This window comes from Candoia aspera, chromosome 8 (genome assembly GCF_035149785.1).
Source record: "Candoia aspera isolate rCanAsp1 chromosome 8, rCanAsp1.hap2, whole genome shotgun sequence".
Taxonomy (NCBI): domain Eukaryota; kingdom Metazoa; phylum Chordata; class Lepidosauria; order Squamata; family Boidae; genus Candoia; species Candoia aspera.
In genome coordinates this window covers 6,917,862-6,942,338 of record NC_086160.1, presented here as the reverse complement: position 1 = coordinate 6,942,338, position 24,477 = coordinate 6,917,862, and the positions used below count along the sequence as shown (strand labels likewise).

The following is a 24,477-nucleotide window of genomic DNA, read 5'->3' as shown; positions in this document are numbered from 1 at the left end:
GTCTCTAGTGTTTTATTACTGCTACAGTAGACAGAAAATCCTAACAAACTGAAGAAGCGTGGGGAAAACCCAGACAGATAAACCCCAAAAGTCAAGGGGGGTCTGTTCTGTGTCTCTCTGAATGACAGCTCAAAGTCTCTAAACTACGCATGCGTTTTCCTCCTTAGATAGGGGATCCCTCCTGCTCACCATCAGTGCTCATGAAAATATGTGTATCTAATAAATACGGATTAAGAGCCAATGGGGGATATATCATTATCTGATACTCTCAAGAATGGATCTTGGAGAAAATGGACCTGGAAGAGAAGGAAAGGATAAAAGAAATGAAAGGAATTCTAGCGTTGTTGTTTTTTTCTTTTGAATTCCGGTTCCTAATACAGTAGTCAAAATCCAGATTGAAGGATTGATTCTGACTGATGTGCAGCTTAATCAAATGCACTTCCCTCCTCCTGCACTATAGAAGGTTTGCTATAAGGCAGTAACCTATAAAATGAGAACTTCTGGTCACTGCCAAACCTAGAAAATGCTGTCACCCAGCAACCAAAACTGGAGCAGGAGAGAGAGATTTTGCTCCATGGCAATGTTTTTGCTATGCAATCTCATTTCTGAAAGAATGTTTAAGGCCACTAACTTGAGTAGAAAGCAGAAACAATCAATTATGTGTAAAACGGGAGGTTTTATCATCAGCAGGTTTTTCTTATAGCCCGTATACAGTAGATGTGACCAAGGCAAAGGTCCTTGGAGCTAAGAAGGCCCTTTGCAGAACAGATCTAGTAAAGGATCTTTAGTCCATAGCTGCCTTTTGGGAATCCAGAAGCAAGACAAAGTCCAAGGGTCTTGCTCATTTCATTTGTATCTGCTCTTCTCTATACAATTGCCATAGCAATTTACAATAAAATATGAAATATAAACATGAGCAATATATCATTATCCATAACAACAGTTGGCCAGTTCACCCAGTACTGCTCCTCATATAGCTAAAATGGCACTAGTTATGCGCTAAAGGGTGATGTCAACAGACCTGAGGGAACCCATAAATTTGCAGTTCCAAATACTAGGCATTGCTGGACAACTTGAAGTATCTTGCGCTTCTTCTTTCGTAGGGCAGCAGACAGCTCTTGAAACCCTTTAGATAGAGCATTGCCTTAACGTAGAGCACTGAAGCTCTCTGTTTTGCAAGAGGATCATAACAATATCTAAAACAGGATTTATAATGCCTCAGCATTATAAAATATTTCTTGCATTGGTTTTAGAAATTATCAGAAGATATTATGAAGCCACATGATTAAACTCTGGGAATTGGGCTAGGAAAAAGGAATTAAACCTAACTCTAAATGGATAGGAAGGGACTCACAGGGGTTATAATAATTGGGAGTCCTTCACTCATATTTCTCAGATGATGTGAGTGTCCTAGCAACCATGTGTTCAGCATAGATGTCTCCAGGGAGAAACCTTCACATGTACAGTTCTGCATGTATAAGCTACCACACAAACCAGGATTCTGTGCTATCAAGGCTCTGACTGTCATGGAGGCCAGCGTGCATACAGTTGTTCATTCAAAGGCTTTTCCCCTGCAGAATCCATGCTGAATGCAGATTTCTTGAGAAGGGTGGCATCCTCTGAGTGATGTCAAAAAAGGAGGGCAGACTTATCAAAGGACTCAGCTGAATGAGGCTGTGTGCACCATGGAACTGAATTCTTCCTCCATGCCATCTTCAGGAGATGGCTTCCGCCTTTTCTACAGCATCATCCTCCAGATTGAAGGTTATATTGGTATTTACTACTTAGTGTTCATGATTGGTTGGGAGTGTCTCACTGTAGACACTGAAAGAGGAGAGCTATGTTAATCTGTTATGGAAAAAAGATCAGAAGGAGTCTAGAGCACAAGTTCTCTTGAGTTGCAGCTCATTTTGTCCTCTTCAGCACTTCACCATCTGAAGCATCTAATCCTTTTGTCTCATGGTGTAGAGCAGTGGTTCTCAACCTTGGCAAACCTTAAGATGTGTGGACGTCAACTCCCAGAATTCCCAGCCAGCATGCATTCCCAGGTTGAGAAACACTGGTGTAGAGAGTAAGCAAGGTGACCTAGATGGAGATATGCAGGAACTGTTGCCTAGGCAGACGGGTCTGAAGCATTTTTAAAGTCCAGAAGTGGCTCAGGCAAGCACCTTCCTGATTCACTGAAGTATAAAGAGGAGGAGGAGGAGGAGGACAATCAGACTTGCAAGATTCTGTTATTAAAGCCACTCTCAGTAAAAGTAGTTTTAGCCTTCCTGTGGAGTTGATTTCCTGGTCTGGTTGACCTAGTGGAGTTGACATGTGGTAAGAATGAGTAAAATGTATGCAAATGGCCCCTGAGCTACCTCCTGGGCTCTCAGAAGATGCCACATGTGTTGTAGGAATCCACAGCTAGCCACCATGATGCCAGAATGATGAATTTGCATTGTGACTTCACAACGCAAACTCCACCCTTTCATCTTATATCATGATGTCACAGCATTTAATCATTTGCCCGCTCATCTCATCCATGGGCTGAGATGAAGCTTGGGTTCACACAGAATGCTAAGCTTTACTTAGTGATGTATGACCCCCTTCTATGTTGATGTAATGGGCTATGGCCTGCTCAACAAATCATGGTTAAAAATCTTCACTTAGTTTAGTGCATAATTGGCTGAGGATGTACCACATAAAAAGTTTTTCCTATCAGATTTGGGCTGATTCTTCTTTCTTGCATCCCCCCCAAATTCTTTGTTACTTCCTTCCTGACCATCTTCATCCCAAGTCTTCACTGTTAGTTACTGTTCTTGAAAAGTTAGTCTTTGAACACACTGGCCCAGGCATTAATTGCATTCCCACATTTTATTTTTCTTTTCTCTCATCCTGTTCTTCTACTTTCTTGGGTAAAAATAACCCAATTTGCCCAGATGAAAGCAGCAAGGGGGTGGGGTGAGGGGGGTGGGGACGCCAATCCCTCAGTCAGGCCTGGAAGCCCATCACCCTGTGGAGCTTGTGAAATGAAGAACAGCAGCCACAGCAGTGTGGGCTTAATGTGGCTGAAGCAGGGGATTGCAGGTTATTTGCATCAGCAATATTTTAATTGGCCCAGAGGTACTTCCAAGATTGGCGTCCAGCTATAGCTCTCGGTTGCCTTAATAGGCAGTGCTCCATTTCAGAAGAGAGATCTCCTCATTCAGGAAACATAATGGTGTGCATTAATTCTGTAACGCGGTTGCAAAATGTTAAGTCACAGGATTTTCCATTGCAGATTCCTCATGCCCTTGCATCAGTTCTACAAATTGGACCACTGAGATATAATTTTTTTTTCTCTCCCAGCTATGCAAAGGAGGAAGAAAAATTAAATAGCTGCATCCTCTCTGGCCTAATTGTTCTGTGAGTTTTTTATGTGCTTTATTTCCAGTTCTCAAACTAGTTTGGCAGTGGGTTGAAGGAATGTTGGGTCCTCATGGAGGCCCTGTTCTTCTGCATGCTTGCTGTCAAGACCATGTTGGCGATGATGAAATATTTGGGTTTTTCAGGTACTTGAAGAAGCACTAAGAAATTTTTCTTTTCTGCAGTAAGATCAAGGGATTTCAATTGTAAATAAAAACAGGGTTGCATTTAGGCATTGAACAAATGTGTACAAAAGGCAACCTGAGTTTTGAGGACTTCATAGCCTATAAAGGTGTTTCAGTGTCTTCTACCTTGAAAATAGGTTTTGTAGAACTTTCTGCAAGGGAATAAGGGAATACACTAATGTGGTATTAGTAGGAGGCTTCTCCACCCATGTGCTTTTCTTGAAGTTGGGTGCATTTCTAGCATTGGATGTTGGGTAGGCTGTGGAAATGATCAGTAGACTGGGGAAACATCCCAGTCCTTTCACTCATGTAAATAAGAATCCTGGAAACTGTAAGGGGAATTTCACTCCCTCGTTTATAGTGAGTTTATTAAGGTGGATACTCTTTGAATGATTTGAAACACTGCTTCTTCTCCAGTTTCTTGCTACATGGGCTAAATTGCTGTTTATGAGTCTCATCTTCTGACTTTTGATGGTTTGTGTCTATTTTCCCTTCCCTTCCTTTCCCAGCCTGCCCACAATCTCTCACAGATTCATATACTCATGCCTGTTTGATTCATCTTGGTGGAACATATGTACAGCATGGGCTGTATGTGATTTTAGTTGTTTAATTTGAGTAGATACATAGGAACATACATACGATATATCTTGATTGAAGAAGTATTTTGTGAATGGAGACCAGAATGTGGACCCTTTGTAGTGCAGTCTGCAAAGGGCATCCTACACATGGACATCACTTGAATTGTAGTGTTGAGTGAGTTGATCTTGTGGGACAGGTGGAAAATCTAACCATCTAGCAATCTTCTTCGCAGGGTAAAGGAGCAAACGCCTTTGCAATATACCTTAATGATATAATGATTATATAATGATTATGCCTAGGTAGGCTTAGTCCCTGATCTGCCTCTGGGATTTTTCTTCCAGCTCCTTAGGATGACAATTGCCAAGCAAAGACTTGGGGACGAAGAGGTTGGGGCACGTCATTTTGCACCACACGAACGTGAAGATCTTGTGCAGCAGCTGGAGAAAGCACGAGAACAAGTAATTGAAGGAAATGCATGCCTTGTGAACGTACATTCTGGCCTCTTCATTATAGATTGTATTTCTTCGTAGGGCGATTAATTGAAAAGAGATCTGATTTGATCAGGCAAAATATCCATCTGGCTCAGCAGTCTGTTTCCACAGGCAAAATGCAACTAGTTAATGTTAAAAACTGGATTTAATGTTCTTTGGGAAAGCCCAGTGTTTAGATGGTTATTTCACTTCTAAATGTCATAAGCCAGATTTACAGGAGCCCTTCCTGGCTGTTGGTTTCTTGGTGTTCTGTGAGCTGGGTGGTTTTCCTGCACGTATTCCATTACCAGATTAGGTAACATCATCAGTGCATGGGACAGAACTCCACACTCTCATGCATTGACGATGTTACCTAGCCTGGTAATAAAAAGCCTGCAGGAAAACAACCCAGCTCAAAGAACACTAAGAATGCAACAATTCAACTGAGCTACATATATTTCTGCTATTGGAATCTTTCCTGGTGGTTAGACTCAGTGGAGCTCTTGTCCTTGCCCCCAAATCCTGCTATGATGGCACCATTCTCCAAGCGGCCAGTTAGATGCCACCAGAAAATCCCAAACAGTCGTATTGTTCCCCTGCTGTTGCTGGCGTTGTAGGTGATATTCAGCAGGGCACTAAGCCTCATCATAGAGCTTCTGTGCGCCCCTTGTGATCAACAGCCATTGACTCAAAGATCTCCTTTGAATCAAGCTCAGTGCTTCATGATTAGATGGCATGGTCATGTATTGTGGTAACGATAGAAAAATGGTTCACCACTGCCTTCTTTTGTTTTTTCAGACATTGCCATGGTGGTCTCCTATCCAAGTAATAACTAGCTTTGACCCTCCTTAGCTTTTTCAAGCCCACACAAGGTTGGCCATCTCTTAATAGAACAAGAAACGTAGACTCCTCCTTCCAATTTGTGTCCGCACCGTCTTTTCCTTTAATTTCAGCCGCATTTGTTACTGGAGATAGGCGTGGAGGATAGAAGAATCCTTGGCAAAAATAAGTGAAGTGAGTTGGCCTGGGGAAATGTTTGGCACTCTTCTTTTCCTTATCTTCAGTAACACTTCTGAGCTTGGCTCTCTTGCCAGATTGAGACTCTACAGCTTGATCTTCAAGCAGCATTGGATGAGCTCCAAGATGTGAAGGAAGAACGTTCGTTTTACCAAGATAAGTCTGACAAACTGAACCAAGAGCTGAACCATGTCCTCGGGGGACATGTTGACCGCATTATTGATATCGATGCTCTCTGTATGGAGAATAGGTGAGTGTGCTTAGGAATTATCATGGCTTATTAGGAGAGGACATAAATCACTTCGGAACTGAGTTTACACTAAAAGTATTCATCTAGGGCCCATCTTTGCTACAAACACTGTAGTTTTACAAGTGCAGCAAAAACAATAGAAAAAAATTTAAATGATTGTAAAATCAGAAATAGAAAAAGCCAAATCACTAAACAGAGGAACATTACATTAACTTGTTAACGTAGTGTAAAGGGATTAATTTGGGATGAATAAGTTTTTGGCCCTGGGCCCTAGACCTCAAATGCACTTGTTTATTATTATTATATTAGACCTGCAGCAGGATAGTAGCAATCTGACTAGTTTTAAATAGAGAGCCAGTATGGTCTAGTGGTTAAGGCTAGATACCAGGAGACTGACAGTTCTAGTCCCACCTTAGGCCTGAAAGCTGGCTGGGTGACCTTGGGCCAGTCCCTCTCTCTCAGCCCAAGAGCCAATCAGGCGTGGTATGAGAGTTCTAGTCCCGCCCTAGGCACGAAAGCCGGCTGGGTGACCTTGGGCCAGTCCCTCTCTCTCAGCCCAAGAGCCAATCAGGCGTGGTATGAGAGTTCTAGTCCCGCCCTAGGCACGAAAGCCGGCTGGGTGACCTTGGGCCAGTCCCTCCCTCTCAGCCCAAGAGCCAATCAGGCATGGTATGAGAGTTCTAGTCCCGCCTTAGGCATGAAAGCTGGCTGGGTGACCTTGGGCCAGTCCCTCTCTCTCAGCCCAACTCACCTCACAGGTTGTTGTTGTGGGGAAAATAGGAGGAGGAAGGAGTATTTGGTATGTTCTCTGCCTTTAGTTATTTATAAAAATAATAAAGGGGGATATAAAATAAAATAAAAATGTGTGCTCTGCTATGCCAGATAGATGTGAAGTAGGTCCTCTCATGGCTGCTAATCAAAAATGTGGCTATGGAACATGTAACAATCGTCTGACAATTTGACAAGAGGATTGAGATACATACTTTATGTTCTCTGCCTGATAACTCTTTTAGAAGGGGTGTAAATTTCATGATTAAGATGTCTTCGAAATGATAGAAATTGTAATATTGTGGGACGTGGCCTGGGTCCTCTAATCCAAGAGAACCACCAGTGCTTCTTAAATGTAGACCCTTGACTTGAAATTTGTTCAGCTTCAGAGAAGTTACCTGTGGGTACTCACAATTCCCCCAAGAGGCAATCTTCATGAGAAGATTCCACTGATTCCTCTGAATTTGCAAATCACAGTTGTTTGGGTTCAATACCGAGCTACCTAGGAACAATTGGCAGCAATGTCAGTAGAAAAATACCAGTCCTTTTTCTTCTGCTCCACTGTTGATGGTGGGGAACATGTCTCTGTGTTGGAAGAATGCAAACCTTGTTTGTAGAACAGCGAAAGAGAAAGCATCTCTTGTTCTTATTTTGACTCTGGTACTTCGTGTTTCAAGCAGTCTTCTCTTACGAACCATATTTCAAACACTTAGACTAATATATGGAGCTAAGATGCATTCTTTTATACTGCCTAGCATACTGGGAAAATAATTAATAACTTGCTTCTTTCTAGGTGTTTCCCAGAGCTCTGAGGAATGCTGAGATGTTTTACTGAGAATTTTGTGATTTATTCCCATTCCTTCCTATCCCTCTTATTCTCACTTCCAGCTGTTGAGGTAGGCTGAGAGGTGCTGATTGATCCAAGATCAGCTATTGAATTCCATGGCTCAGGGAGATAGGAATCCAGTTTTTTTTTTTACCCTACTGAGGATCACCACACTAGTTTTCCAAGAACATCTGGGAGAGAAACCTACAAGACATCTCACTATTCCAGACGCCAGTTCCCTTTTTCTTTCACAAGAGTTGAGTAACTTCCATGCTTAGGTCTAGTTCATTGTAAACCATTATGAGCTGCTCTCAAGTTTCAATAATTTGTTTACTGGGATTGAATGTAAATCGTTGGATTTTGTCTCCGCTTGACCCATTTGTCCCATTCTTTCCCTTCCACTATGAAGCTTGTAGGTCATTTTGAAATAAATAATAAATGGCATTTGAGTAATATATTATCATTTCTCCCCCCAAAATTCAGATACCTTCATGAGCGACTAAAGCAAATTCAAGAAGAGGTTAATATTCTGAAATCGAATATTGTGAAATACAAGGTAAATTATATTGTGAACTATAAGGTAAATTTGTAGTAACATTTTGTTTTTGCAATGTAATATATGCTAAATTTCAAACTTATTAAAAGACTAATTAACGTCAACTTTTTCACTTTGTTACTCTTTCAAATATTTGAGAGTATATTTCATTCCCTAAAAAACAAACAAAACCCTGCTAATATTTCTCCATGGTTTTAAGTGCAGTTGGATAATTTACCATTTTTAAAAAATGAAGCTTTAGGCAGCTTTTAAACATAGTATTTTCTGTCTCTATTGGTAGAATTATTCTCTTGAATAATTAATATTGTGTTATTTGCCCATCAAAGATGAGTTTCAGTTCACCTTATTCCCTGTGAAAATGTATTTGTTGCAGAAGAAATTGCTGTAATCAATTTATGTTCATCTCTTAAACCTGCAGAATCATAGAACTGCAGCTGTGGAAGTGATCTCAGAGGTCATCTAGTCCATCCCCAGGCCTGTCATTGTCTCTCTGACAGAGGACCTCTCTGCCCAGTACAAAAATAACTTTCACAGAAGGAAAATGTCACTGAGGCATAATTGGTTCATTTCTTGACCCCCAACAATAACTGTGTTTCATTAAATAAGAAAAATGATACTTCCATTGTGATACAGCATGATAAGTTTATTTTTTAAAAAAATATTAGGGCTCAAATCACAGGGCATTGTGTATTTTGCACGAGCCCCATTGAAATTAATAAATGCACAAGTGTTCATTGTTCACAGCCTTGGTTTAATGTGTAGTCAGTCAGTGCCTGTCTCCTTCCTTTATCTTGTTCTTTTCTGGTTTTCTGGACTTTGCTCCCACGTACGCCCCCGTTTTGGTGTGATGAAAAATTATTCCACATGCTCCAAGTTTACATATATTATCTATGGAGTACTGTGGTATGCTGCTGCTTGATAAAGTGGCTTATATTGCTGAACAAACTGCAAGACTAAAGGTGGATTTCTTAACATCTAAAAAAAAAAGATTTTCTTTCCCCATTTTAATGCATTTTTCCCTTGGGCTTTTGCCTCTTTCTTTAGAATGCTCTAGAAAGAAGGAAAAATTCCAAGAGTCATAACAAATCAAACAGCAGCGCTCTGACTGGGATTCTTTCTGCAAAACAAGGTATGGCACAGAGTGTTGTCCTCATTCTTTTCTGCTGAAATTGAGCATGGTGGTCCTAATCAGGTACTTACACACAAGGGCCTTGCACCACTTTGTGTCTGACTCTGCACTGGGGAGCAGAGTTGATTTATTTCTGGTTCTATTGGGGTTTATTTGAAGCTGCAGCATAGCTTGCATTTTCCTTTGAATTCCCATGGATCTGTATCATTTCATCTTCACAGCTCACAGGATCTTTTAAATGGAGCAGCAGAATGCTGGCTGGGTATCCAGGAAGCTTCCCCTCAAAACAACCCCTCAGATTTTTTTTTTTTTTACTGTTTTGCAAATCAACACATAACTGTACACAACATGCAATCAAAAGCATAGATGAGGGTATTAGTAATTTACCTCATTCCTCTTCTTTACAGAATGGGAGAGGAGGGGGAGGAAGGCTTATTTATTAAACCAGAACTGCAATAGCTCAGGGACGTTGATTGGATGATATTCCTTGTAGTCCCCTATTGATCAGATGGAGGGTGAGCACTGATTGGCTTGTGGCGTTCCCTGCACATTCTCTGTTTCTCAAGGATGGAAGAAATGAAGGCAATCTTGGATTGGCTTCCAACTGTTTGTGAGGGATTGGGAAGAAGAAATTATGGTGGTGTGGAAGTGTCCTCATTCCGAGGCTTAAGTAAAAACAGTAAAGGAACAGACAGCTAAATCAACGCCTCCCCACACAGACACCCCATTCTTTTCCAAATCAGGGAAGAAGTAAGTATAATGGGAGACTGCTGTCACGTTCTCTCTTGTCCCCTTCGCTAGTAATGCTTAGTTGTTCATTTCTCAACACCCACCTCATATCATTGTGTGCAGTGGGTGGAGAAGTACAGGACAGTGATAGTACATTGCCACTTAGCGCATTCTGTTGCTCTTATCTACTGCCAGGAAGAATTCAGTGTTCCTTGTCTCTAATACAAACAGATGGTGGGAATGAACTTAGAGAGGAACTTAGGAAGGATCTGTAGAGTTTGGTGCTGTTTCTCTAGATGCGTTTCTCCTCCCTGGAAGTATTTTAATGTTTATTTTTAATACCAACTATTCTGAAGGATGGAAAAGCCCCAGACACACCATAATTAAAATACCTCATCCTTGAATAATAAAGCAATCAAAGCAGCAGCCCAGGGTCTTAAAATGTTTCTGAGCAAGCAAATGAAAAGTTGGCTTTGAGCTTGAGATGACTTTTGGATTCAGAAATAAAGTATAATACAACTTCTTATTGATCATGATCGTTTGAAGAGAACTGGTTGGAAAATTAATCTGTTCATACAGCTCTCAGAATTCTCAATAGTGATCATGCTGGTTGGGGAATTCTGGGAGTTAAACCCACACATCTGGAAGTTACCGAGGTTGAGAAGTGCTGCTCTAGACTTTACTGAGATATCCTTCCCACTCGGAAGAAGGTGGTGTCAAGCAGTAGCATGTGGTGAAAATAGTAATCAAAGTAAAAAATCCCATGCGTTCAGATTCTCCGTTTCTCATGGCAATGAACCTAGCATCAGGCTAATATGATTTCATGTTCCCCGATGTCCAGTTATTTGAGAAATGAATACAGTAAAAATCCTTCCTAAATATATTTTGACTTCCTTCAACTGTTTCTAGTCCAAGAACTGTTATCTGAAGACCATGGCTGCAGTTTACCAGCAACACCTCAGTCCATCTCTGATCTTAAATCTTTGGCTACTGCTTTATTGGAGACAATCCATGAGAAGAATATGGTCGTTCAGCACCAACGGCAAACCAACAAGTAAGGGATTTCTCTACAATATACTGGTGCGGCATTTCTCTACAGCTTTTGCTGATCTTGTCATTTGCTTACCCTCACCAAGATGCATGTTGTTTTGTGGATCCGTCTGTTCTGAGAAGTTTGGAATCTGAAATTCAGCACGGGGAAAAGCACAGTGTGCTGGCTGGGGAATTCTGGGAATTGAAGTCCACACATCTTAAAGTGGCCAAGTTTGAAAAACACTGCCTTAAAGCATCTGTGCCTTTTTTTAAAGATTACGGGGGGAGAAGATGCAGCTTCTTTGAGGCGTTCAGATAAGAGTTATACAGGTAGTTCTTGCTCAATGACCATTCGTTTAGTGATGGTTCGGACTCACGACGGTGCTGGAAAAACCAACTTACAATCGGTCCTCTCACTTACAGTACAACTGTCACAATGTCCCTGCGGTCATGTGATCACAATTTGGGCATTTGGCAACCAGTTCACATTTATGGCTGTTGCGGTGTCCTGTGGTCACGTGATCACCATTTTTGACCTTCCCAGCCAGCTTCTGGCAAGCAAAATCAATAAGGAACTGCATTATTCACTCAATGACCATGTGGTTTGCTTAATGAACACTGCAAAAAGGTCGTAAATTGGGTCAGGTTTGCTTAATGACCACTTTGCTTAGCAACCAAAATTCTAGTCCCAGTTGTGGTAGTTAAGCAGGGACTGCCTGTATTTACGTTCATTCCAAACCCCCTTTTGGTGACAGAATTGAAATGCTGCAGAATCCTATGGCTCATGCAAAGATGAGCCATGCAACTCTATAGTTTTCCCATGTCTCCTGGGGAATTTTCCCACTGTGTCATCAGTCCCAAGATCCTCTTAAATTAGAGCAACAACTGAATCTACATTGTCTGCCTGTCCAGCACGTATTCTTATTTCTCAACTTACTAAATAGGATGTAATCTAATTTTTGTCCTAATGAAACGTTTCTTTACATTCTTAAAATTTCAAAAGCCTAAAGCCTAATCATAATCCTTTTCATCTCTAAGAAATTGTTATGCATTGATCTATTTCTTATTTCTATGTCTTTTATAACTATGGCCCCAGTCTTGCAGTGATCAAGTACATTATTATTTGATAAAACATGCGATGTCTGTTTTTCACTAGTGTTTTTTTTAATGATTTGCACTCTTAGTTGAAAATGCTGAAGTCCTTTGCTTCTAGTTGTCCTCATTTGCTGTCCAATTCCAGATTACTAGCACATCTATAAGTCCCGCCACACAGACATTTCAAACTAAACATGGCAAAAATGATGTTCCTAATATAACTTAAGCTCTCCATCCATATCCAAAATAGGGTCTATAAATTTCTGGGCTGGTAGATTTGGGTTAAGTATTGCCTCCTCCCATTCATTCTCTTCTATTTCCATTTTTTCATGATACTGCCTTCCTTTCAGTTATAGGTCATGCTGTTAGTTAGGTGAGTATAAATTTTGGGGGGGTTGTGATAGACTGAGGTAATCAGTATATTTGAGCTGAAAAGTTTCGGTCCCTTCCATCATTACAATAGCTTCGTGGACCAATTTAACTATTTCCTAAATGTGGAAGATATGTATCAGGTGGAATGGATGGGAATGTAATATATTTTATTGCAACTTAGTGGATGAAGGTATTTCTATCTTGGTGTCATGAAACATACAAAACTATATATAGAACTATATAACCACAGGTAGTCCTCGCTTAACGACCTTTTGTTTAATGACGGTCCAAAGTTACGACAGCCTCAGAAAGAGTGCTTTACAACCTTTACTCACACTTACCACTGTCACAACATGTCACGCCACCCCTGCAGTCATGTGATTGCAATTTGGCCACTTGGCAGCCAGCTCACATTTACGACCAGTCGCAGCATCCTGTGGTCACGTGATCACAAGTTGCAACCTTCTTTGCCAGTTCCTTGCAAAAAACATCCATTGGGGAAGCTGGATTCGCTTAACAACCACGATAATTCACTTAATGATCATCATATAAATGGTTGTAAAATTGGGCCCAGTCATGCGGTGACTCACTTAATGACCGTACCGCCTAACAACCAGTTTTCCAGTCCCTATTGTTGTTAAGTGAGGACTACCGGTATATATTTTTTGCATATGTACATATATGTGTGTGAAAGAGAGATAGAATATATATACATAGAGAGAGATCTCTTGCAGATAGAATCTTAAACAGCACCTGTATCTCCATAGTAAATCTCATTCTTTCCATTCTTTATATAAAGTATTGAATCCTTGTTTCAGAATCCTAGGCAACCGGGTGGCAGAGTTGGAGAAAAAATTAAGAACTTTAGAAGTCTCTGGTTTATGGAGTCTCCCAGGTTAGTAACATTCACAGTAATTCACAATTCTTGAGTATCTGAACATGATATTTTATTCAACCTAGACTTAGTCTTAATTAAGGTAACTCTACTGAAATTAATTAGAATTTATTTTGCAATCCTTAACATACTGTAAATTCCATTGATTTCAAGGTAAGACTTTCTGAATCTAGCCTCTTGAGAATTTAAACATATACATGATATGTAACTTTAAGCTTACAGGAGATATCAATGTTATATGTATTTTAGGTTTTCTTGTTTATTGTAAGCCTTTTCTGGTATCTCCCAAAAAAGAGTATGAATTCCCCCCCCATTCATAACAAACAGTAAGATTTTTCAAAATTAAATAATTGTACCAATCCATAATTTAAATATTGAATGTTGACCATATTTTGTTGCTGAAGTTGCACAAAGGAGCTCGTCTGCCATTCTTAAATACCTCAAGTCAAGAGGTGGCCACTATACACTTGCAGCACTCAAATTATTTGAAGCCAAGCCAATAGCACAACTCCTGTATGGAGCCCAGCTTGGCCCCTCCTCCAATTTTGCACCATTGGAACTTGCGCAATCCAAATTTCTAAGATGGGCCCTTCGAGTCCCAAACTGTGTCTCTAATGCCACCCTGGGACTAGAGACAGGCCTCATGAAAGTGGAGGCCAGGGTGTGGTGGTCACACTCAACTATTGGCTCAGATTGTCCCTTTTTCCCCTTGGCCTTTCCCCATTAACTGTGAGGGATGACTTTCACTCCACATGGAAACAGGCAGCGGCAATTAAAATCTCATCCCTGGGCTACTCTCCAGGTCTGCTACTCAGCATGGGATAGAATCAGGCCAAAGCACTCATTAAACAGCATGTAGCAGACACAGAGCGCCAGTTGGATTTAGCCAGGTCCCCAACCTTTATTGCCAGTGAATCCAGCAGGTATTCTGCCTCCCTTGTGACATACTTAACTAAACTTGAGGTACCCAACCATCGGAGGGCCTTTACTCTGGCATGATATTACACCTTCTCCTCAGCTGTCCTTGAAGGCCGATACAGGAAGATTCCTCACCTGGAGAGACAATGCCCCTGTGACTCTGGTCACATGGAAACAACAGAGCATGTGCTCCTCCAATGCCTGTACTACAGAGACATTCGAACTAGCCTCATTTTACCATTATTGTATAAATACCCAGGGTGCTCAGGACAATTTTACATCTCCCTGATGCTGTCAGATACCAACCCTGCTACTTGAGAAGTGGAAATTGAGAATAATAGTCATTTACTGTTCATGGATGTTCTGGTGAAGTGTGGTAAGGATGGACATTTAAATCACAAGCTTTATAGAAAGGAGTCCATTATCTTACTGCCACACACACACTCCATTACCTTACTGCCACATCTCATTGTCACTCCGAACAGGACCAAGAAAATAAGTGAGAGAACTAGCAAATCTTCTAAGTCAAGGATACATTATAAAGGATATACCTTGAGCTACAAAAAATAGCAGAATGACCAAAAAAGGGTTATGAATTATATGCAGACTATCTAAACATCTCCCTGTAAGCTTCCAGGTGCAAGTCAAGGTGCTGGTTATCACCTATAAAGCCCTTCGTGGCACAGAGCCAGTTTATTTGTGGGATCTCTTATCTCTGATTATGTCTGCTCTCTCTCTCTCTCTCTGTCTCTCTCTGCTCCTGAATAATTTGGTCTGACATTGTGACACCACTCCTTTATTTTGTCTGTGGGCTTTTGAAGAGCTCCAACATCTATAAACTCCTTTGCTTCCATGGTTTTTTTAAAAAAACAATGACTATATAGATAAGGCCCAGAAATACAGATCCATTAAATAGATTACTTTTACTGCACCAGCTAATAGTTTGAACTAAATTCTCTCTTCTTCAGGCAGAGATAACAGTAACAAGAAGGTAAAATTAGATAGTTTCATGCTCCTGGTAATCAGACGATGTGCCTGAAGAAGGGAGGGTGGGAAGGAGGAGACCATTCCACACCAAGGCTGCTATTCTATTTATTCTGGACCCAGAAGTCAAAGTAGCAATATTCTCAGGAGTTTGCAAGAATGTAAGCTGATATGGGAAAGCCACAGGTGCTGATATGGAATCTAGCCATCCATATGCCTATGGATATATCCAGTGAAGCTACCGGCAATTATGAATTCCCCACCATTCTTCAGAGTAGCCAGTGTGTGGTGGCTGCAGAATATTGTGGCTATTTAAAATGGCAGGAGGCAGAGAAATAACTAAACAGCTACAGACCCATGAACCATGTGGATCCATTGCTAAGGACCTCTTGATTCTAGAGTTACCCTTGTTAAGTATGATTGGGCTTCCCAACATGTGTCTGGAAGCTCAACCTGTAGGTAGAAGAACCATTATAGGAACCATTCGAAGGACTCTGCTGCAGAGCTCAGTGCAAATGAAAAAAAAATAAGTGAAAGATAACATGAAGTCATTTGCACATACCTAGGAAAAATAAATCAGTGTGTTCTTTTTAAATGATTGTCTATATTCGATAGCATAAATTTGTTAAGAACCCTTCTCCCTAAAATGGAGAAGGGTTCTTCACAAATTTATGCGACAGAATGGGTGTTTCCTCTATGCATGTGTTGTCTGTGTGTTTTTTGAAAATAAGACTTTACTCTTGTTAAAAGAAACAGAAAAAACAACAACCCTGTGATCTCTACTCACAGACTGAAATAAAGGAACTGTAGAATTTCAAGCTCTAAATGGTCATCCCTTTTCTCTGTCCAGCTGGTTTGGTGGAACAGGTTACCAGGGGAATAATCTCTTGCTCGATAAATATATAATTTATATATTTATAAATTATAAATAAATATAAATATTGTGAACTCCAGATAGCTTTGTTGTATTCATTTGTGTGGCGTTTAATGTACGTCCCTTTGATACCAACCCATGTGGGTTCAGTGCAGTGGGAGTTCTGATTCAGTAGCCAAAGTCACATGTTTTATCTCATGGACCAACTGCACTTGGTCAGCCTACTAGAGTGGAGGCTTTGTGTTTATAAACATCCCAAACCTCAAATAATTGAGAGAAGGATCAAGCTGCAGACTCACCTGAATCTACTTCTGTTTTATGCTCTTGGCCTCCAACTTCTTCTTTCTGGTCCCTGCAGCCTGTCTGTACCCAGAGTTGGCAAGATTGAATGTTTCTGACCCATTTCAGTTCATTACAGGAAGGAATTGGTTCAGAATTTTCCTATTTCAGGGAAGGTGCCAGAGGGACCTTCAACTCAACTCCCAAAGCCAAAAGTGACATACAGTGGAAATTTCAGTGTTATTCATTCCAGTGATTTTGTAATGGCATGGCAGAAGAAAAACAAGCACTCTCTTCAAGCCAAGAAAAAGGGTGCACACCCCTGCCCTATCCAGTGGCCAAGAAAGTTACTGTGGAGTAACTTTAAACACAGAGGCTTTAGAAGAAACTGAGTCCAATGGAGGTGTTTGTTTGTTTTTGTTTTTGCATATCATTATGTACAAATATCCATTTGGACCTTCTTAGCAGTCAAATGACGGGCTTCCTATTAGTTTCCTGTTGTGGATTCTGAGAATTCACATTCAACTATATGGAGAAAAGGATGCTCCATTAAGTTTAGGAAAGCTCACCACCATGTCTGGCTTCTACCCATTGGTAGTTTTGGGACTTGGGTGCATGGTCAGGTGGGCACCATCAGGGGCTTCCTAATGACTTGTGCATGCAACATCTCAGTTTTCTTTGTGGAGTAAGTTAAGCGTAGTTGCTAGTTTCTGTAAAGGTTGACCCTCAGAACTTGTTCTTCATTCCGAGAACTCTTTTGTCAAGGAGAACTCTGCTTGAGGTCTGGCCTCACCACCACCCCCGTCTGTTTTGATCCACTCACTTGTTCTGTCCTGCTTAATCTGTCAGCCAGCCCACCCTGCATGACCCCGGCTAGATCTTTTGTCACCTTGCATCCAGGGAAAAGAAAAGGGCCTTAGCCATGATTTGCTTGCTGCAGAGGTAATACTTATTCATGGTGAATGTAAAGAAAGACTTGCAATCCCTTACAAGCCACAGTTTTGCATCTTTGTTTGCATCATTCTTAACCGGAGACACTTTTAATTTGGATGTTTCTCCAGAGGAGTTCATAAATCCCCTGAACGGATGTTTGGAACTTCTAAAGCAGAACAATGGTGAAAGAGAAGCAGTGATCTCAGAATGTCTTTCTCTGTTATTTCCGTTTAGACATCAAACTAATATTGATATAATAACTGTTTTCTTTCCTTCTTTTTCTTCCTCGCTGCCTGAAGGCCTGAGCTACAATGTCTCAGTGGGATTTGGGAGTAGGTTCTGCTTCACATATACATTTTTACTGACTAATCTTAGCAGTCACAAAGTATTGTCGCTGCTGCATGTAAATAAATGGAAATGTTATCTGACTGTTTTTAAACTATATCTGTCCGATTAAGATATTCAACTTAGACAGTCACAAGAAAAATAGAGGGGACTTGTGCAATTATTTTTAATTGGAAGGAATAATGATAAGGGAAGAAGTAGAATATTTCTGAATGCAAGAATTGCAAATTGTGCGTAATGATTGGAAAGACAGACAGACAGGAAGACAGCAGGTCAGATAAAATATGTGATAAGTCAAGAACATTTTCCCTTCTAATTTGGTAGTTGAAAATATTGACCATATTCAGGATTGCTCTTTCTGTTTTAGTTTCAGACTACTTCTCCCCAGTACATGCCTTCTAGATTCAAATAGGTATAGAATGTATAGAAGCAGTTGGGCAATAATGATATAACAGATCATAGAAATAAACTAATTCCATGGTTGATTCTGCAGCTCTCTCCTGAGAGATATTGTGGAACCCCTTCATTACCTGCACACCTACTCTTTCTCACAGATGACTTCATGACTTCAAAATTGTGCTGCCTGATTAACTCAAGTCAAGCTCCTGCAATGTTCCTAACAAAAGTATGGAAAGGGTTTGTCATGGCCTTCTTCTGAGATGGTTTTTCAACCCTCAGATTCCCTGGTGGCCTGTATCTGCTTCAGGTTCATGCTCAGCCATGGAAATTCAGGGGGTAAAGTTAGACCAGTTACATTCTCCCAACACAGCCTACCTCAAAGGGCTTTTTGGTGGGAGTAAAATGAAGGACAATCCCCTTCCACCTACCACAAGCTGTTGGAAAAAAGGTGGAATATAAATCAAATGAGAGAGTTGGGATGGGTGAAGGGATAGATGGATGAAAAGGGGTATGTGTGAAAGAGAGAGATCTTTTGATCTACTATCCCTTAATCCATCAAGAGTCCTTTCTTATTGACTAAAAGATCATGATGAGCATGATAAACATTTAAAAAGCCCTAATGGTTTCACAGCCTTAGTGTTCAGTTAGTTGCTCAACATACAGTCAACCTGTAGGAAGGCCCTGAAGCTGGCCAACTGAGTTGTTGATTAGCTTCTCTTTTTAAATAACATTCCTTCAAACAAAGGAATTTTTCCTCAGTCAATGGACATAGTTTGAGGCAAAGCTCTTAACTTCTCTGTCTTCAAAAATTTTTGCTTATTCCTGCACCGGTTTAGCTTTTCCTGTTTCTCTTTTAGACTTGTATTCTGTCGGTCTTATATTCTACATTATGTGTCTTAATTATATCTTGAACAATTACTAATTAATAAAAACAGGGAAAAAATTCTTCCATTCCAGTGTGTGTGGCTTTGGTTTTATTCTGTTGACAGCTGCAGCAAGACCGGGTTTAGTAGATATAGGGGTAAGAGTAGGCTTGCCTTACTCTACTGACATTGCCAAAATTCATTAGCATCGGCATTCTTGACTGCTAAGTTAGAGCCTACAGGGCCACTTTGATAGCATTCTATGAACATACAATTATTTCTCTACCAGAAGGCTCATAGCTACGTTTTCAAAAGTGATTCGTGCTATTTATGTATTTCTTTGTGCCACTGAAAGAGAGGAAGGGTTGATTCTCAGAGGAGAAGTGCCAATATGTACTATATAAAGTACTCACTTGGGTTCCAGACAATTAAACAGAGAGGGAGGGAGAGGAAGCGAGAAAGAAATACCAGGCTCCTTCTGTTCCTCCCCATTTTTTTTAATAGGATATCCTTGTTTTATCAGGTTGAGAATTCTAACCTAGCATTTTCCAACCCTGCAGTTCTAGCTTTCAAGCTTTAATCCAAAGATACTTGGATTATTTGATATGGCCCAATAGTTGATTGTGGCCCCTTGTGGTTTTTTTTCCTCTTTTTGTTTTGGACAGGGTAAGATAAGTTAATATTTCCATCTCCTACGATTCGCAGGTGGCAAGGATACTATAATGTTTAGTGAACCAGCTCTTCCTGTTATCCAGAGGTCACGATCACCGTTACTCACATTCATTGATAAGCCACAACAGAATCCAGAAGGTAAGCATCTGAGGTCATAGTAGAAGTAACTCCAAGTTTAAGGAAAAACCCTACCAATGACACCTCAGTCTTTTCCACTTGTCGATTTTTGCCTAACTGTCTATGGAGTTCACCATTTCTTGCTTACTCGCTCCTTTCCCAATGAACCTATAGGTTAGGGGCTGATTTTGAATAACTTTTTATACAGGCAGGGAAAATATTGTGGCTTTGTGTGTCTTAGACTGAAAGATGCTTCACTTTCCATTATTCCCTCTGTCAAGTTCATGGAACTAAAATGCTGTTTATCCAACACGGTTTCGTTGCACTGAAAATGTACGCCAACAAGCGTTATTTTGTGTGAGCTGCAGAATAGACAAAACAGAAAATATTCCATTTTCTGGGAATCTCTGGAACTTTGTGCACTAGAACTTGTGAAGGAGAACAGAAATCCAGGAGAATAGTATCCTAAAAGGGATGATGTATGTACCATAGGATTGTTGATCTCCAAAACAGAGGAAATTGAGATTTCTTACCTTAAAAACATCCTGTTTTAGAAGCTAGAACATTTAAAAACCTCCCTTCTAGAAACTAAATCATTTCTCGCTGATTAACTGGCAGTTAATGTGGGTGAGAAGTCAAACATGGAAACCCTGAAACTACGTCATGGTGGTTACTCTGCTTGTGAGTCGTTATTCCCCATCTCTAGAACTTTATAAATATTCTGCAGAGCAATTAACAAGAAGTAGTTGCAGATAATATTGACTTCTTGTGCTATTCCTTTTCCTCTGCCTCAATTTTTCTTATTTTCCCCTGCCTGTTCTCCTCTGTCACAAACCCTTTCGTTTTCTAAATGCAATAGTTAAAAACAGTCACACTAATTAATACTCAAGAGATTTCAGTTATCTTCGCTGTTCCCAGACTCGTAGTAATTGGATTTCAGAAAACTGTATCCTAAGAATTCAAATGCATCAAAATCAGCTTAGCTTGATTTGAGCTTAACCCCCACTTTTTTATTGCTTAACTCAATGGTTTTTTTGAGGGGGGGGATTTCTCATCTTTTCCCTCCCAGTGTTTGAATAAAGTTTTGATCCAAGAATCATTAAGCCAGATGCCTTATACAGTATGTCTCCTTATCTCCTAGCTGGGCTCAGGCAAGACTGAGAAAATAATTTAGCTCATCATTGTCCATGCCTATCAGGTTCCAGAAATAGTTCAACAGAGTGCTTGCTCCATTGTCATTAATACACAAATTGAGCCCAAGGAGACTTAAGAACTGACTGGGAAATTCCATTGTGGAATGTGAGGCATTGGACTAGGAGAGGCATAATGATGGTGTTCTAAGAAATGTACTAGTCTTGAAGAATGAACTTGCTATCTCTTCCTTCTTCTTGTTTTTGCATGCAATATTGTATGTTGCTCCGGTTGATTAAGCTACAGTTTTCCGTTACAATCAAGCCAGGAAAGTAAATGTAAAATCAGTCTGATCTGGAAAAAAGACGGGGGAAATTACTACATCTGAGTCAATTGACTGAGTGGAACAAAAATCTCTAACTTGATTTGTATAGAGGGACTTGAATACTCAGAGGTGATATTTTCCACTTCTATCTGAAGAGGAGAGACCTGCATACAGGTAGTCCTTGTTTAGCGACTGCCTCATTTAGCAACTGTTCATTACAACAGTGATGAAAAAGTAAGTTTACAATGAATCCTCACATTTACAACCTTCGCAGGTCTGTAAAGCAAAGGAAAGCTGTAGTAAGATGGTAAGTTTCGCTTAGCAACCACTTCACTTAATGACTGAGTTGCCAGTCCCAATTGTAGATGTTAAATGAGGACTACCTGTACTGTCTATGGGGTGATAAATTATCTTGTACCTACATTTCTTTATGGGTGGGACCTTCTCAGTTCTTTCAAACAGCCAAGTAGATCAGAATTAGAACTGGGCATTGTCAAAAGGTTCTTCCACCAAAGTAATGGATTAATTCTGCATGTGCAAGTTACTTGTTCCCATCCATCATTCCTGTTCATTGTATAGGCAGAAATATACAATATTCCCATTTTTCTCTTCTAGAAGATCAAACAAGGAACCTGCCGATCACGTGCACTGCTGAAACAGAGTGGACCCTTCCAGAGGAAAAAGCTGTCATGTCAGATGAGTCCCAAAGAAACCAAAACAGCGGTCCTCAAACCAATAATTTTCATTCATCATTGTCCCAGTTTCTTTCTGAAGAAGATGATCTAAGTGGCCTTGAGAATGACAACATTAAGCTGACTGAAGTTCAGTCAACTGTGGAACTGGAGGACAGAGGAACAGAATGTCTGACAGACAGACAGGTTGGAAGTCCTGCAGAACTCAACAGTTTCACTGAAGGTGACTCCCCCTTGCCCAGACCTCCTCACTTGGATTCCAGAGAAGCATCCAAGCTAGAGAAGAAACATCTGTGTGAAAATCAGACTGTGGAAGAACTGACAGGCACCCAGGAAAATGATGTAGCAAGTGTAGGTGAAAACAACAAAAATCCTAACATATTACCATACTGAACATTAAAGATGCTGCTAAATTAACTCTTTCATCTCCAGGCTTGAGTTACATTCCTAATGATGCACCTGAAGCGACAAAGGTGGGAGATATTTCTCCTCATCAGGACTCTTGCTGAAAATTTGACCATGTTCTCATGTTCTCCATCTTGAAGTGTCTCCTCCCTGCCCTTTTGTTTCTCAGTTGCAAATATTGTTTCTCCAACCTACATAGTATACAAAACAAATAAATACATAAATACATACCTAAAATCCTCCTGTAAATATCAATAAAGAAATGCAATTGCAGTGATTAATTCCTAGATTCTGGCCTCTTCCCTTTGCTATGATTAACATTACCAGATGGACTGACACAACAGATAATAATGGGACTTGATGTCCCTTCATTATGTTTGATTCTGTAATTTCTTTCTCTCTCTCCATAGAATGTATATTTTTGGCACGGTGCCTGCTTGAATGTATCTTAAGAGACTGAAATGTCAGGAGAGGTGGATGGATGTTGGGCTTGCTTAAACTGACAGAATCAGAAACAATAAAATACAAAGGCATCTGTGAGCTAATTTCCCCCTTTTATCTCCCTAGTACAAATGAGTTAATACTCAACAGCAAATTGTTGCTATTATAATTAATTGCTCTACATACATGGTACCTGACCTTATGTTAAAAGATGTATTGCCTCCCAGATGCCATAAACGAGGTTTATGCCCCTTTAGGAGCTGCAGACCTGGGGGTGATGCTAAAGGAGCTGTTCCAGTTCTTTCAATTATATGTGAGGTAACATCAGCTGAACTTCTGTTCTCCCCAACTCCTGTGTGCCCCACATCTAGACCACATCTTAGTTTGTCATAAATTGCTCTGTCCAGCTCTCTTTTCCCTCCCCACTTCTTCTACTTCCATATTCAAGGCAACTTTTGCCTTTTAGGGGGAGATGGGCAGTGATAGAAATGTGAATAACAAATAAATAAATAAACTTTTGCTTTGGCAGGCTCAAATCTTGATTTTCTGTAGTTCTTTGATTATGTTTGGGTGATATCATTGAGAGTTCCCATCAGTGAGAAGTGAACATTGATCCTTCCATGATGGAATAGAGGGTCTTCTGCAGTTAGGGAGGGAAATCAAAAGAAGAAAGAGGGTGGCTATAACTGTGGGATAGAAACCCTGCCCCTTTTCTGTGGGATGCAGCTGCCATCTTGGCTTTGTTGAAACCCTCCTGCCCCCGCTGCAGTCACCCCTGCTGGAGTACCTTCTCAGGCTAATGAAAGGAGATTTAGGAGCTGGATGTCCTTCTCCTTTCTACTGAAATTGATGTCTATGTTCAGGGGGAAAAAACGGAAAGGATGTTTAGTTTCCTTTCTGATCCATTAACTTGTGGTCGGTAGCCGAAATGGTTCTCTTCATGGCCATTTCCCATCTGAAACGCTTTTCACGGGGGGGCAGTCAATTAACTTCCAGTGGGAAAGAAGAACTTGAGGGTTTTCTGACCCTGCAGAGAGAACCATTCCATAGGCCAATTTCAACGGTGCTGAAGGGCGCCTCTGTGGTTCCTCATAGGATGGGAGCTGTGGAATATTTATTGTGGAGATCTTGCAGCTGTTGTACCAAAGGGAGGTCTGATTTCTGTCATGCCGTGTTTCGCTTTGTTTTCTTTCCAAAATAAGAAATCTCAGCAGCTGTAGAGCTTGTCTGGGCTTTGAGCCCTAGAGACAATTTTCATGCTGGCTTGGGAACCTAATTGCCTGTAAATGTTCATTTCTCACTCATAGAACTTAAAATCAATTGGAGAGAGGATTAATCCCAATTTAATGATAAGAATTGATTTTTTAAAAAAAGGAAATCCTTCCTGGTTTTGTCAGAATATCTGCCAGATGTACCTTGCTCTCAATCAAAGATTGGGATGGTGTTAAAAAGAGAATAGACAAATTTATGGAGTAGGACGTTACTATTCAATATTATTAGTCTTGCCTATGATTAATAGATCCAGAGGCCTTAAACTGAACTAGTTGGTTGCACCCTATGGAAACTAAAGGTTAATAGGATCTCTGACAAGAGCTTCCATATGACCAAATTCTCTCAATGACAAAACGTGATTCATTCTGGCTTGTGACTGTCAACCAGAGACAGGCCCACAACTAGGGTCTGTGTCACCGGGGGCAAACATGGATTCCGTGCCCATTTTGGCACCCCCCCAGTGCTCGTTTTGGCATCCCCCTAGCGCAGTGCCCGGGGCACATGCCCCGCTTGCCCCCCCCCAGTTGCACCCCT

General features: G+C 40.6%; 1 protein-coding gene across 2 annotated transcripts in view; it reads left to right on the top strand.

Moving 5' to 3' along the window:
* CCDC149 (coiled-coil domain containing 149) overlaps positions 1-23,535 on the top strand; it is a 51,502-nt gene extending 27,967 nt beyond the window's left edge. Inside the window, exons 5-12 of one of the 2 annotated variants that reach the window (XM_063309838.1) lie at positions 4,496-4,612; positions 5,719-5,891; positions 7,969-8,041; positions 9,086-9,170; positions 10,809-10,953; positions 13,217-13,293; positions 19,594-19,698; positions 21,752-23,535. In XM_063309838.1, the coding sequence (XP_063165908.1) occupies positions 4,496-4,612; positions 5,719-5,891; positions 7,969-8,041; positions 9,086-9,170; positions 10,809-10,953; positions 13,217-13,293; positions 19,594-19,698; positions 21,752-22,218 (1,242 nt within the window). In that variant the 3' untranslated portion in view covers positions 22,219-23,535. Of the gene's footprint in view, positions 1-4,495; positions 4,613-5,718; positions 5,892-7,968; positions 8,042-9,085; positions 9,171-10,808; positions 10,954-13,216; positions 13,294-19,593; positions 19,699-21,748 lie in introns of both variants that reach the window. The other variant, XM_063309837.1, reaches the window with a different exon arrangement.
* Positions 23,536-24,477: the final 942 nt, after the last annotated feature.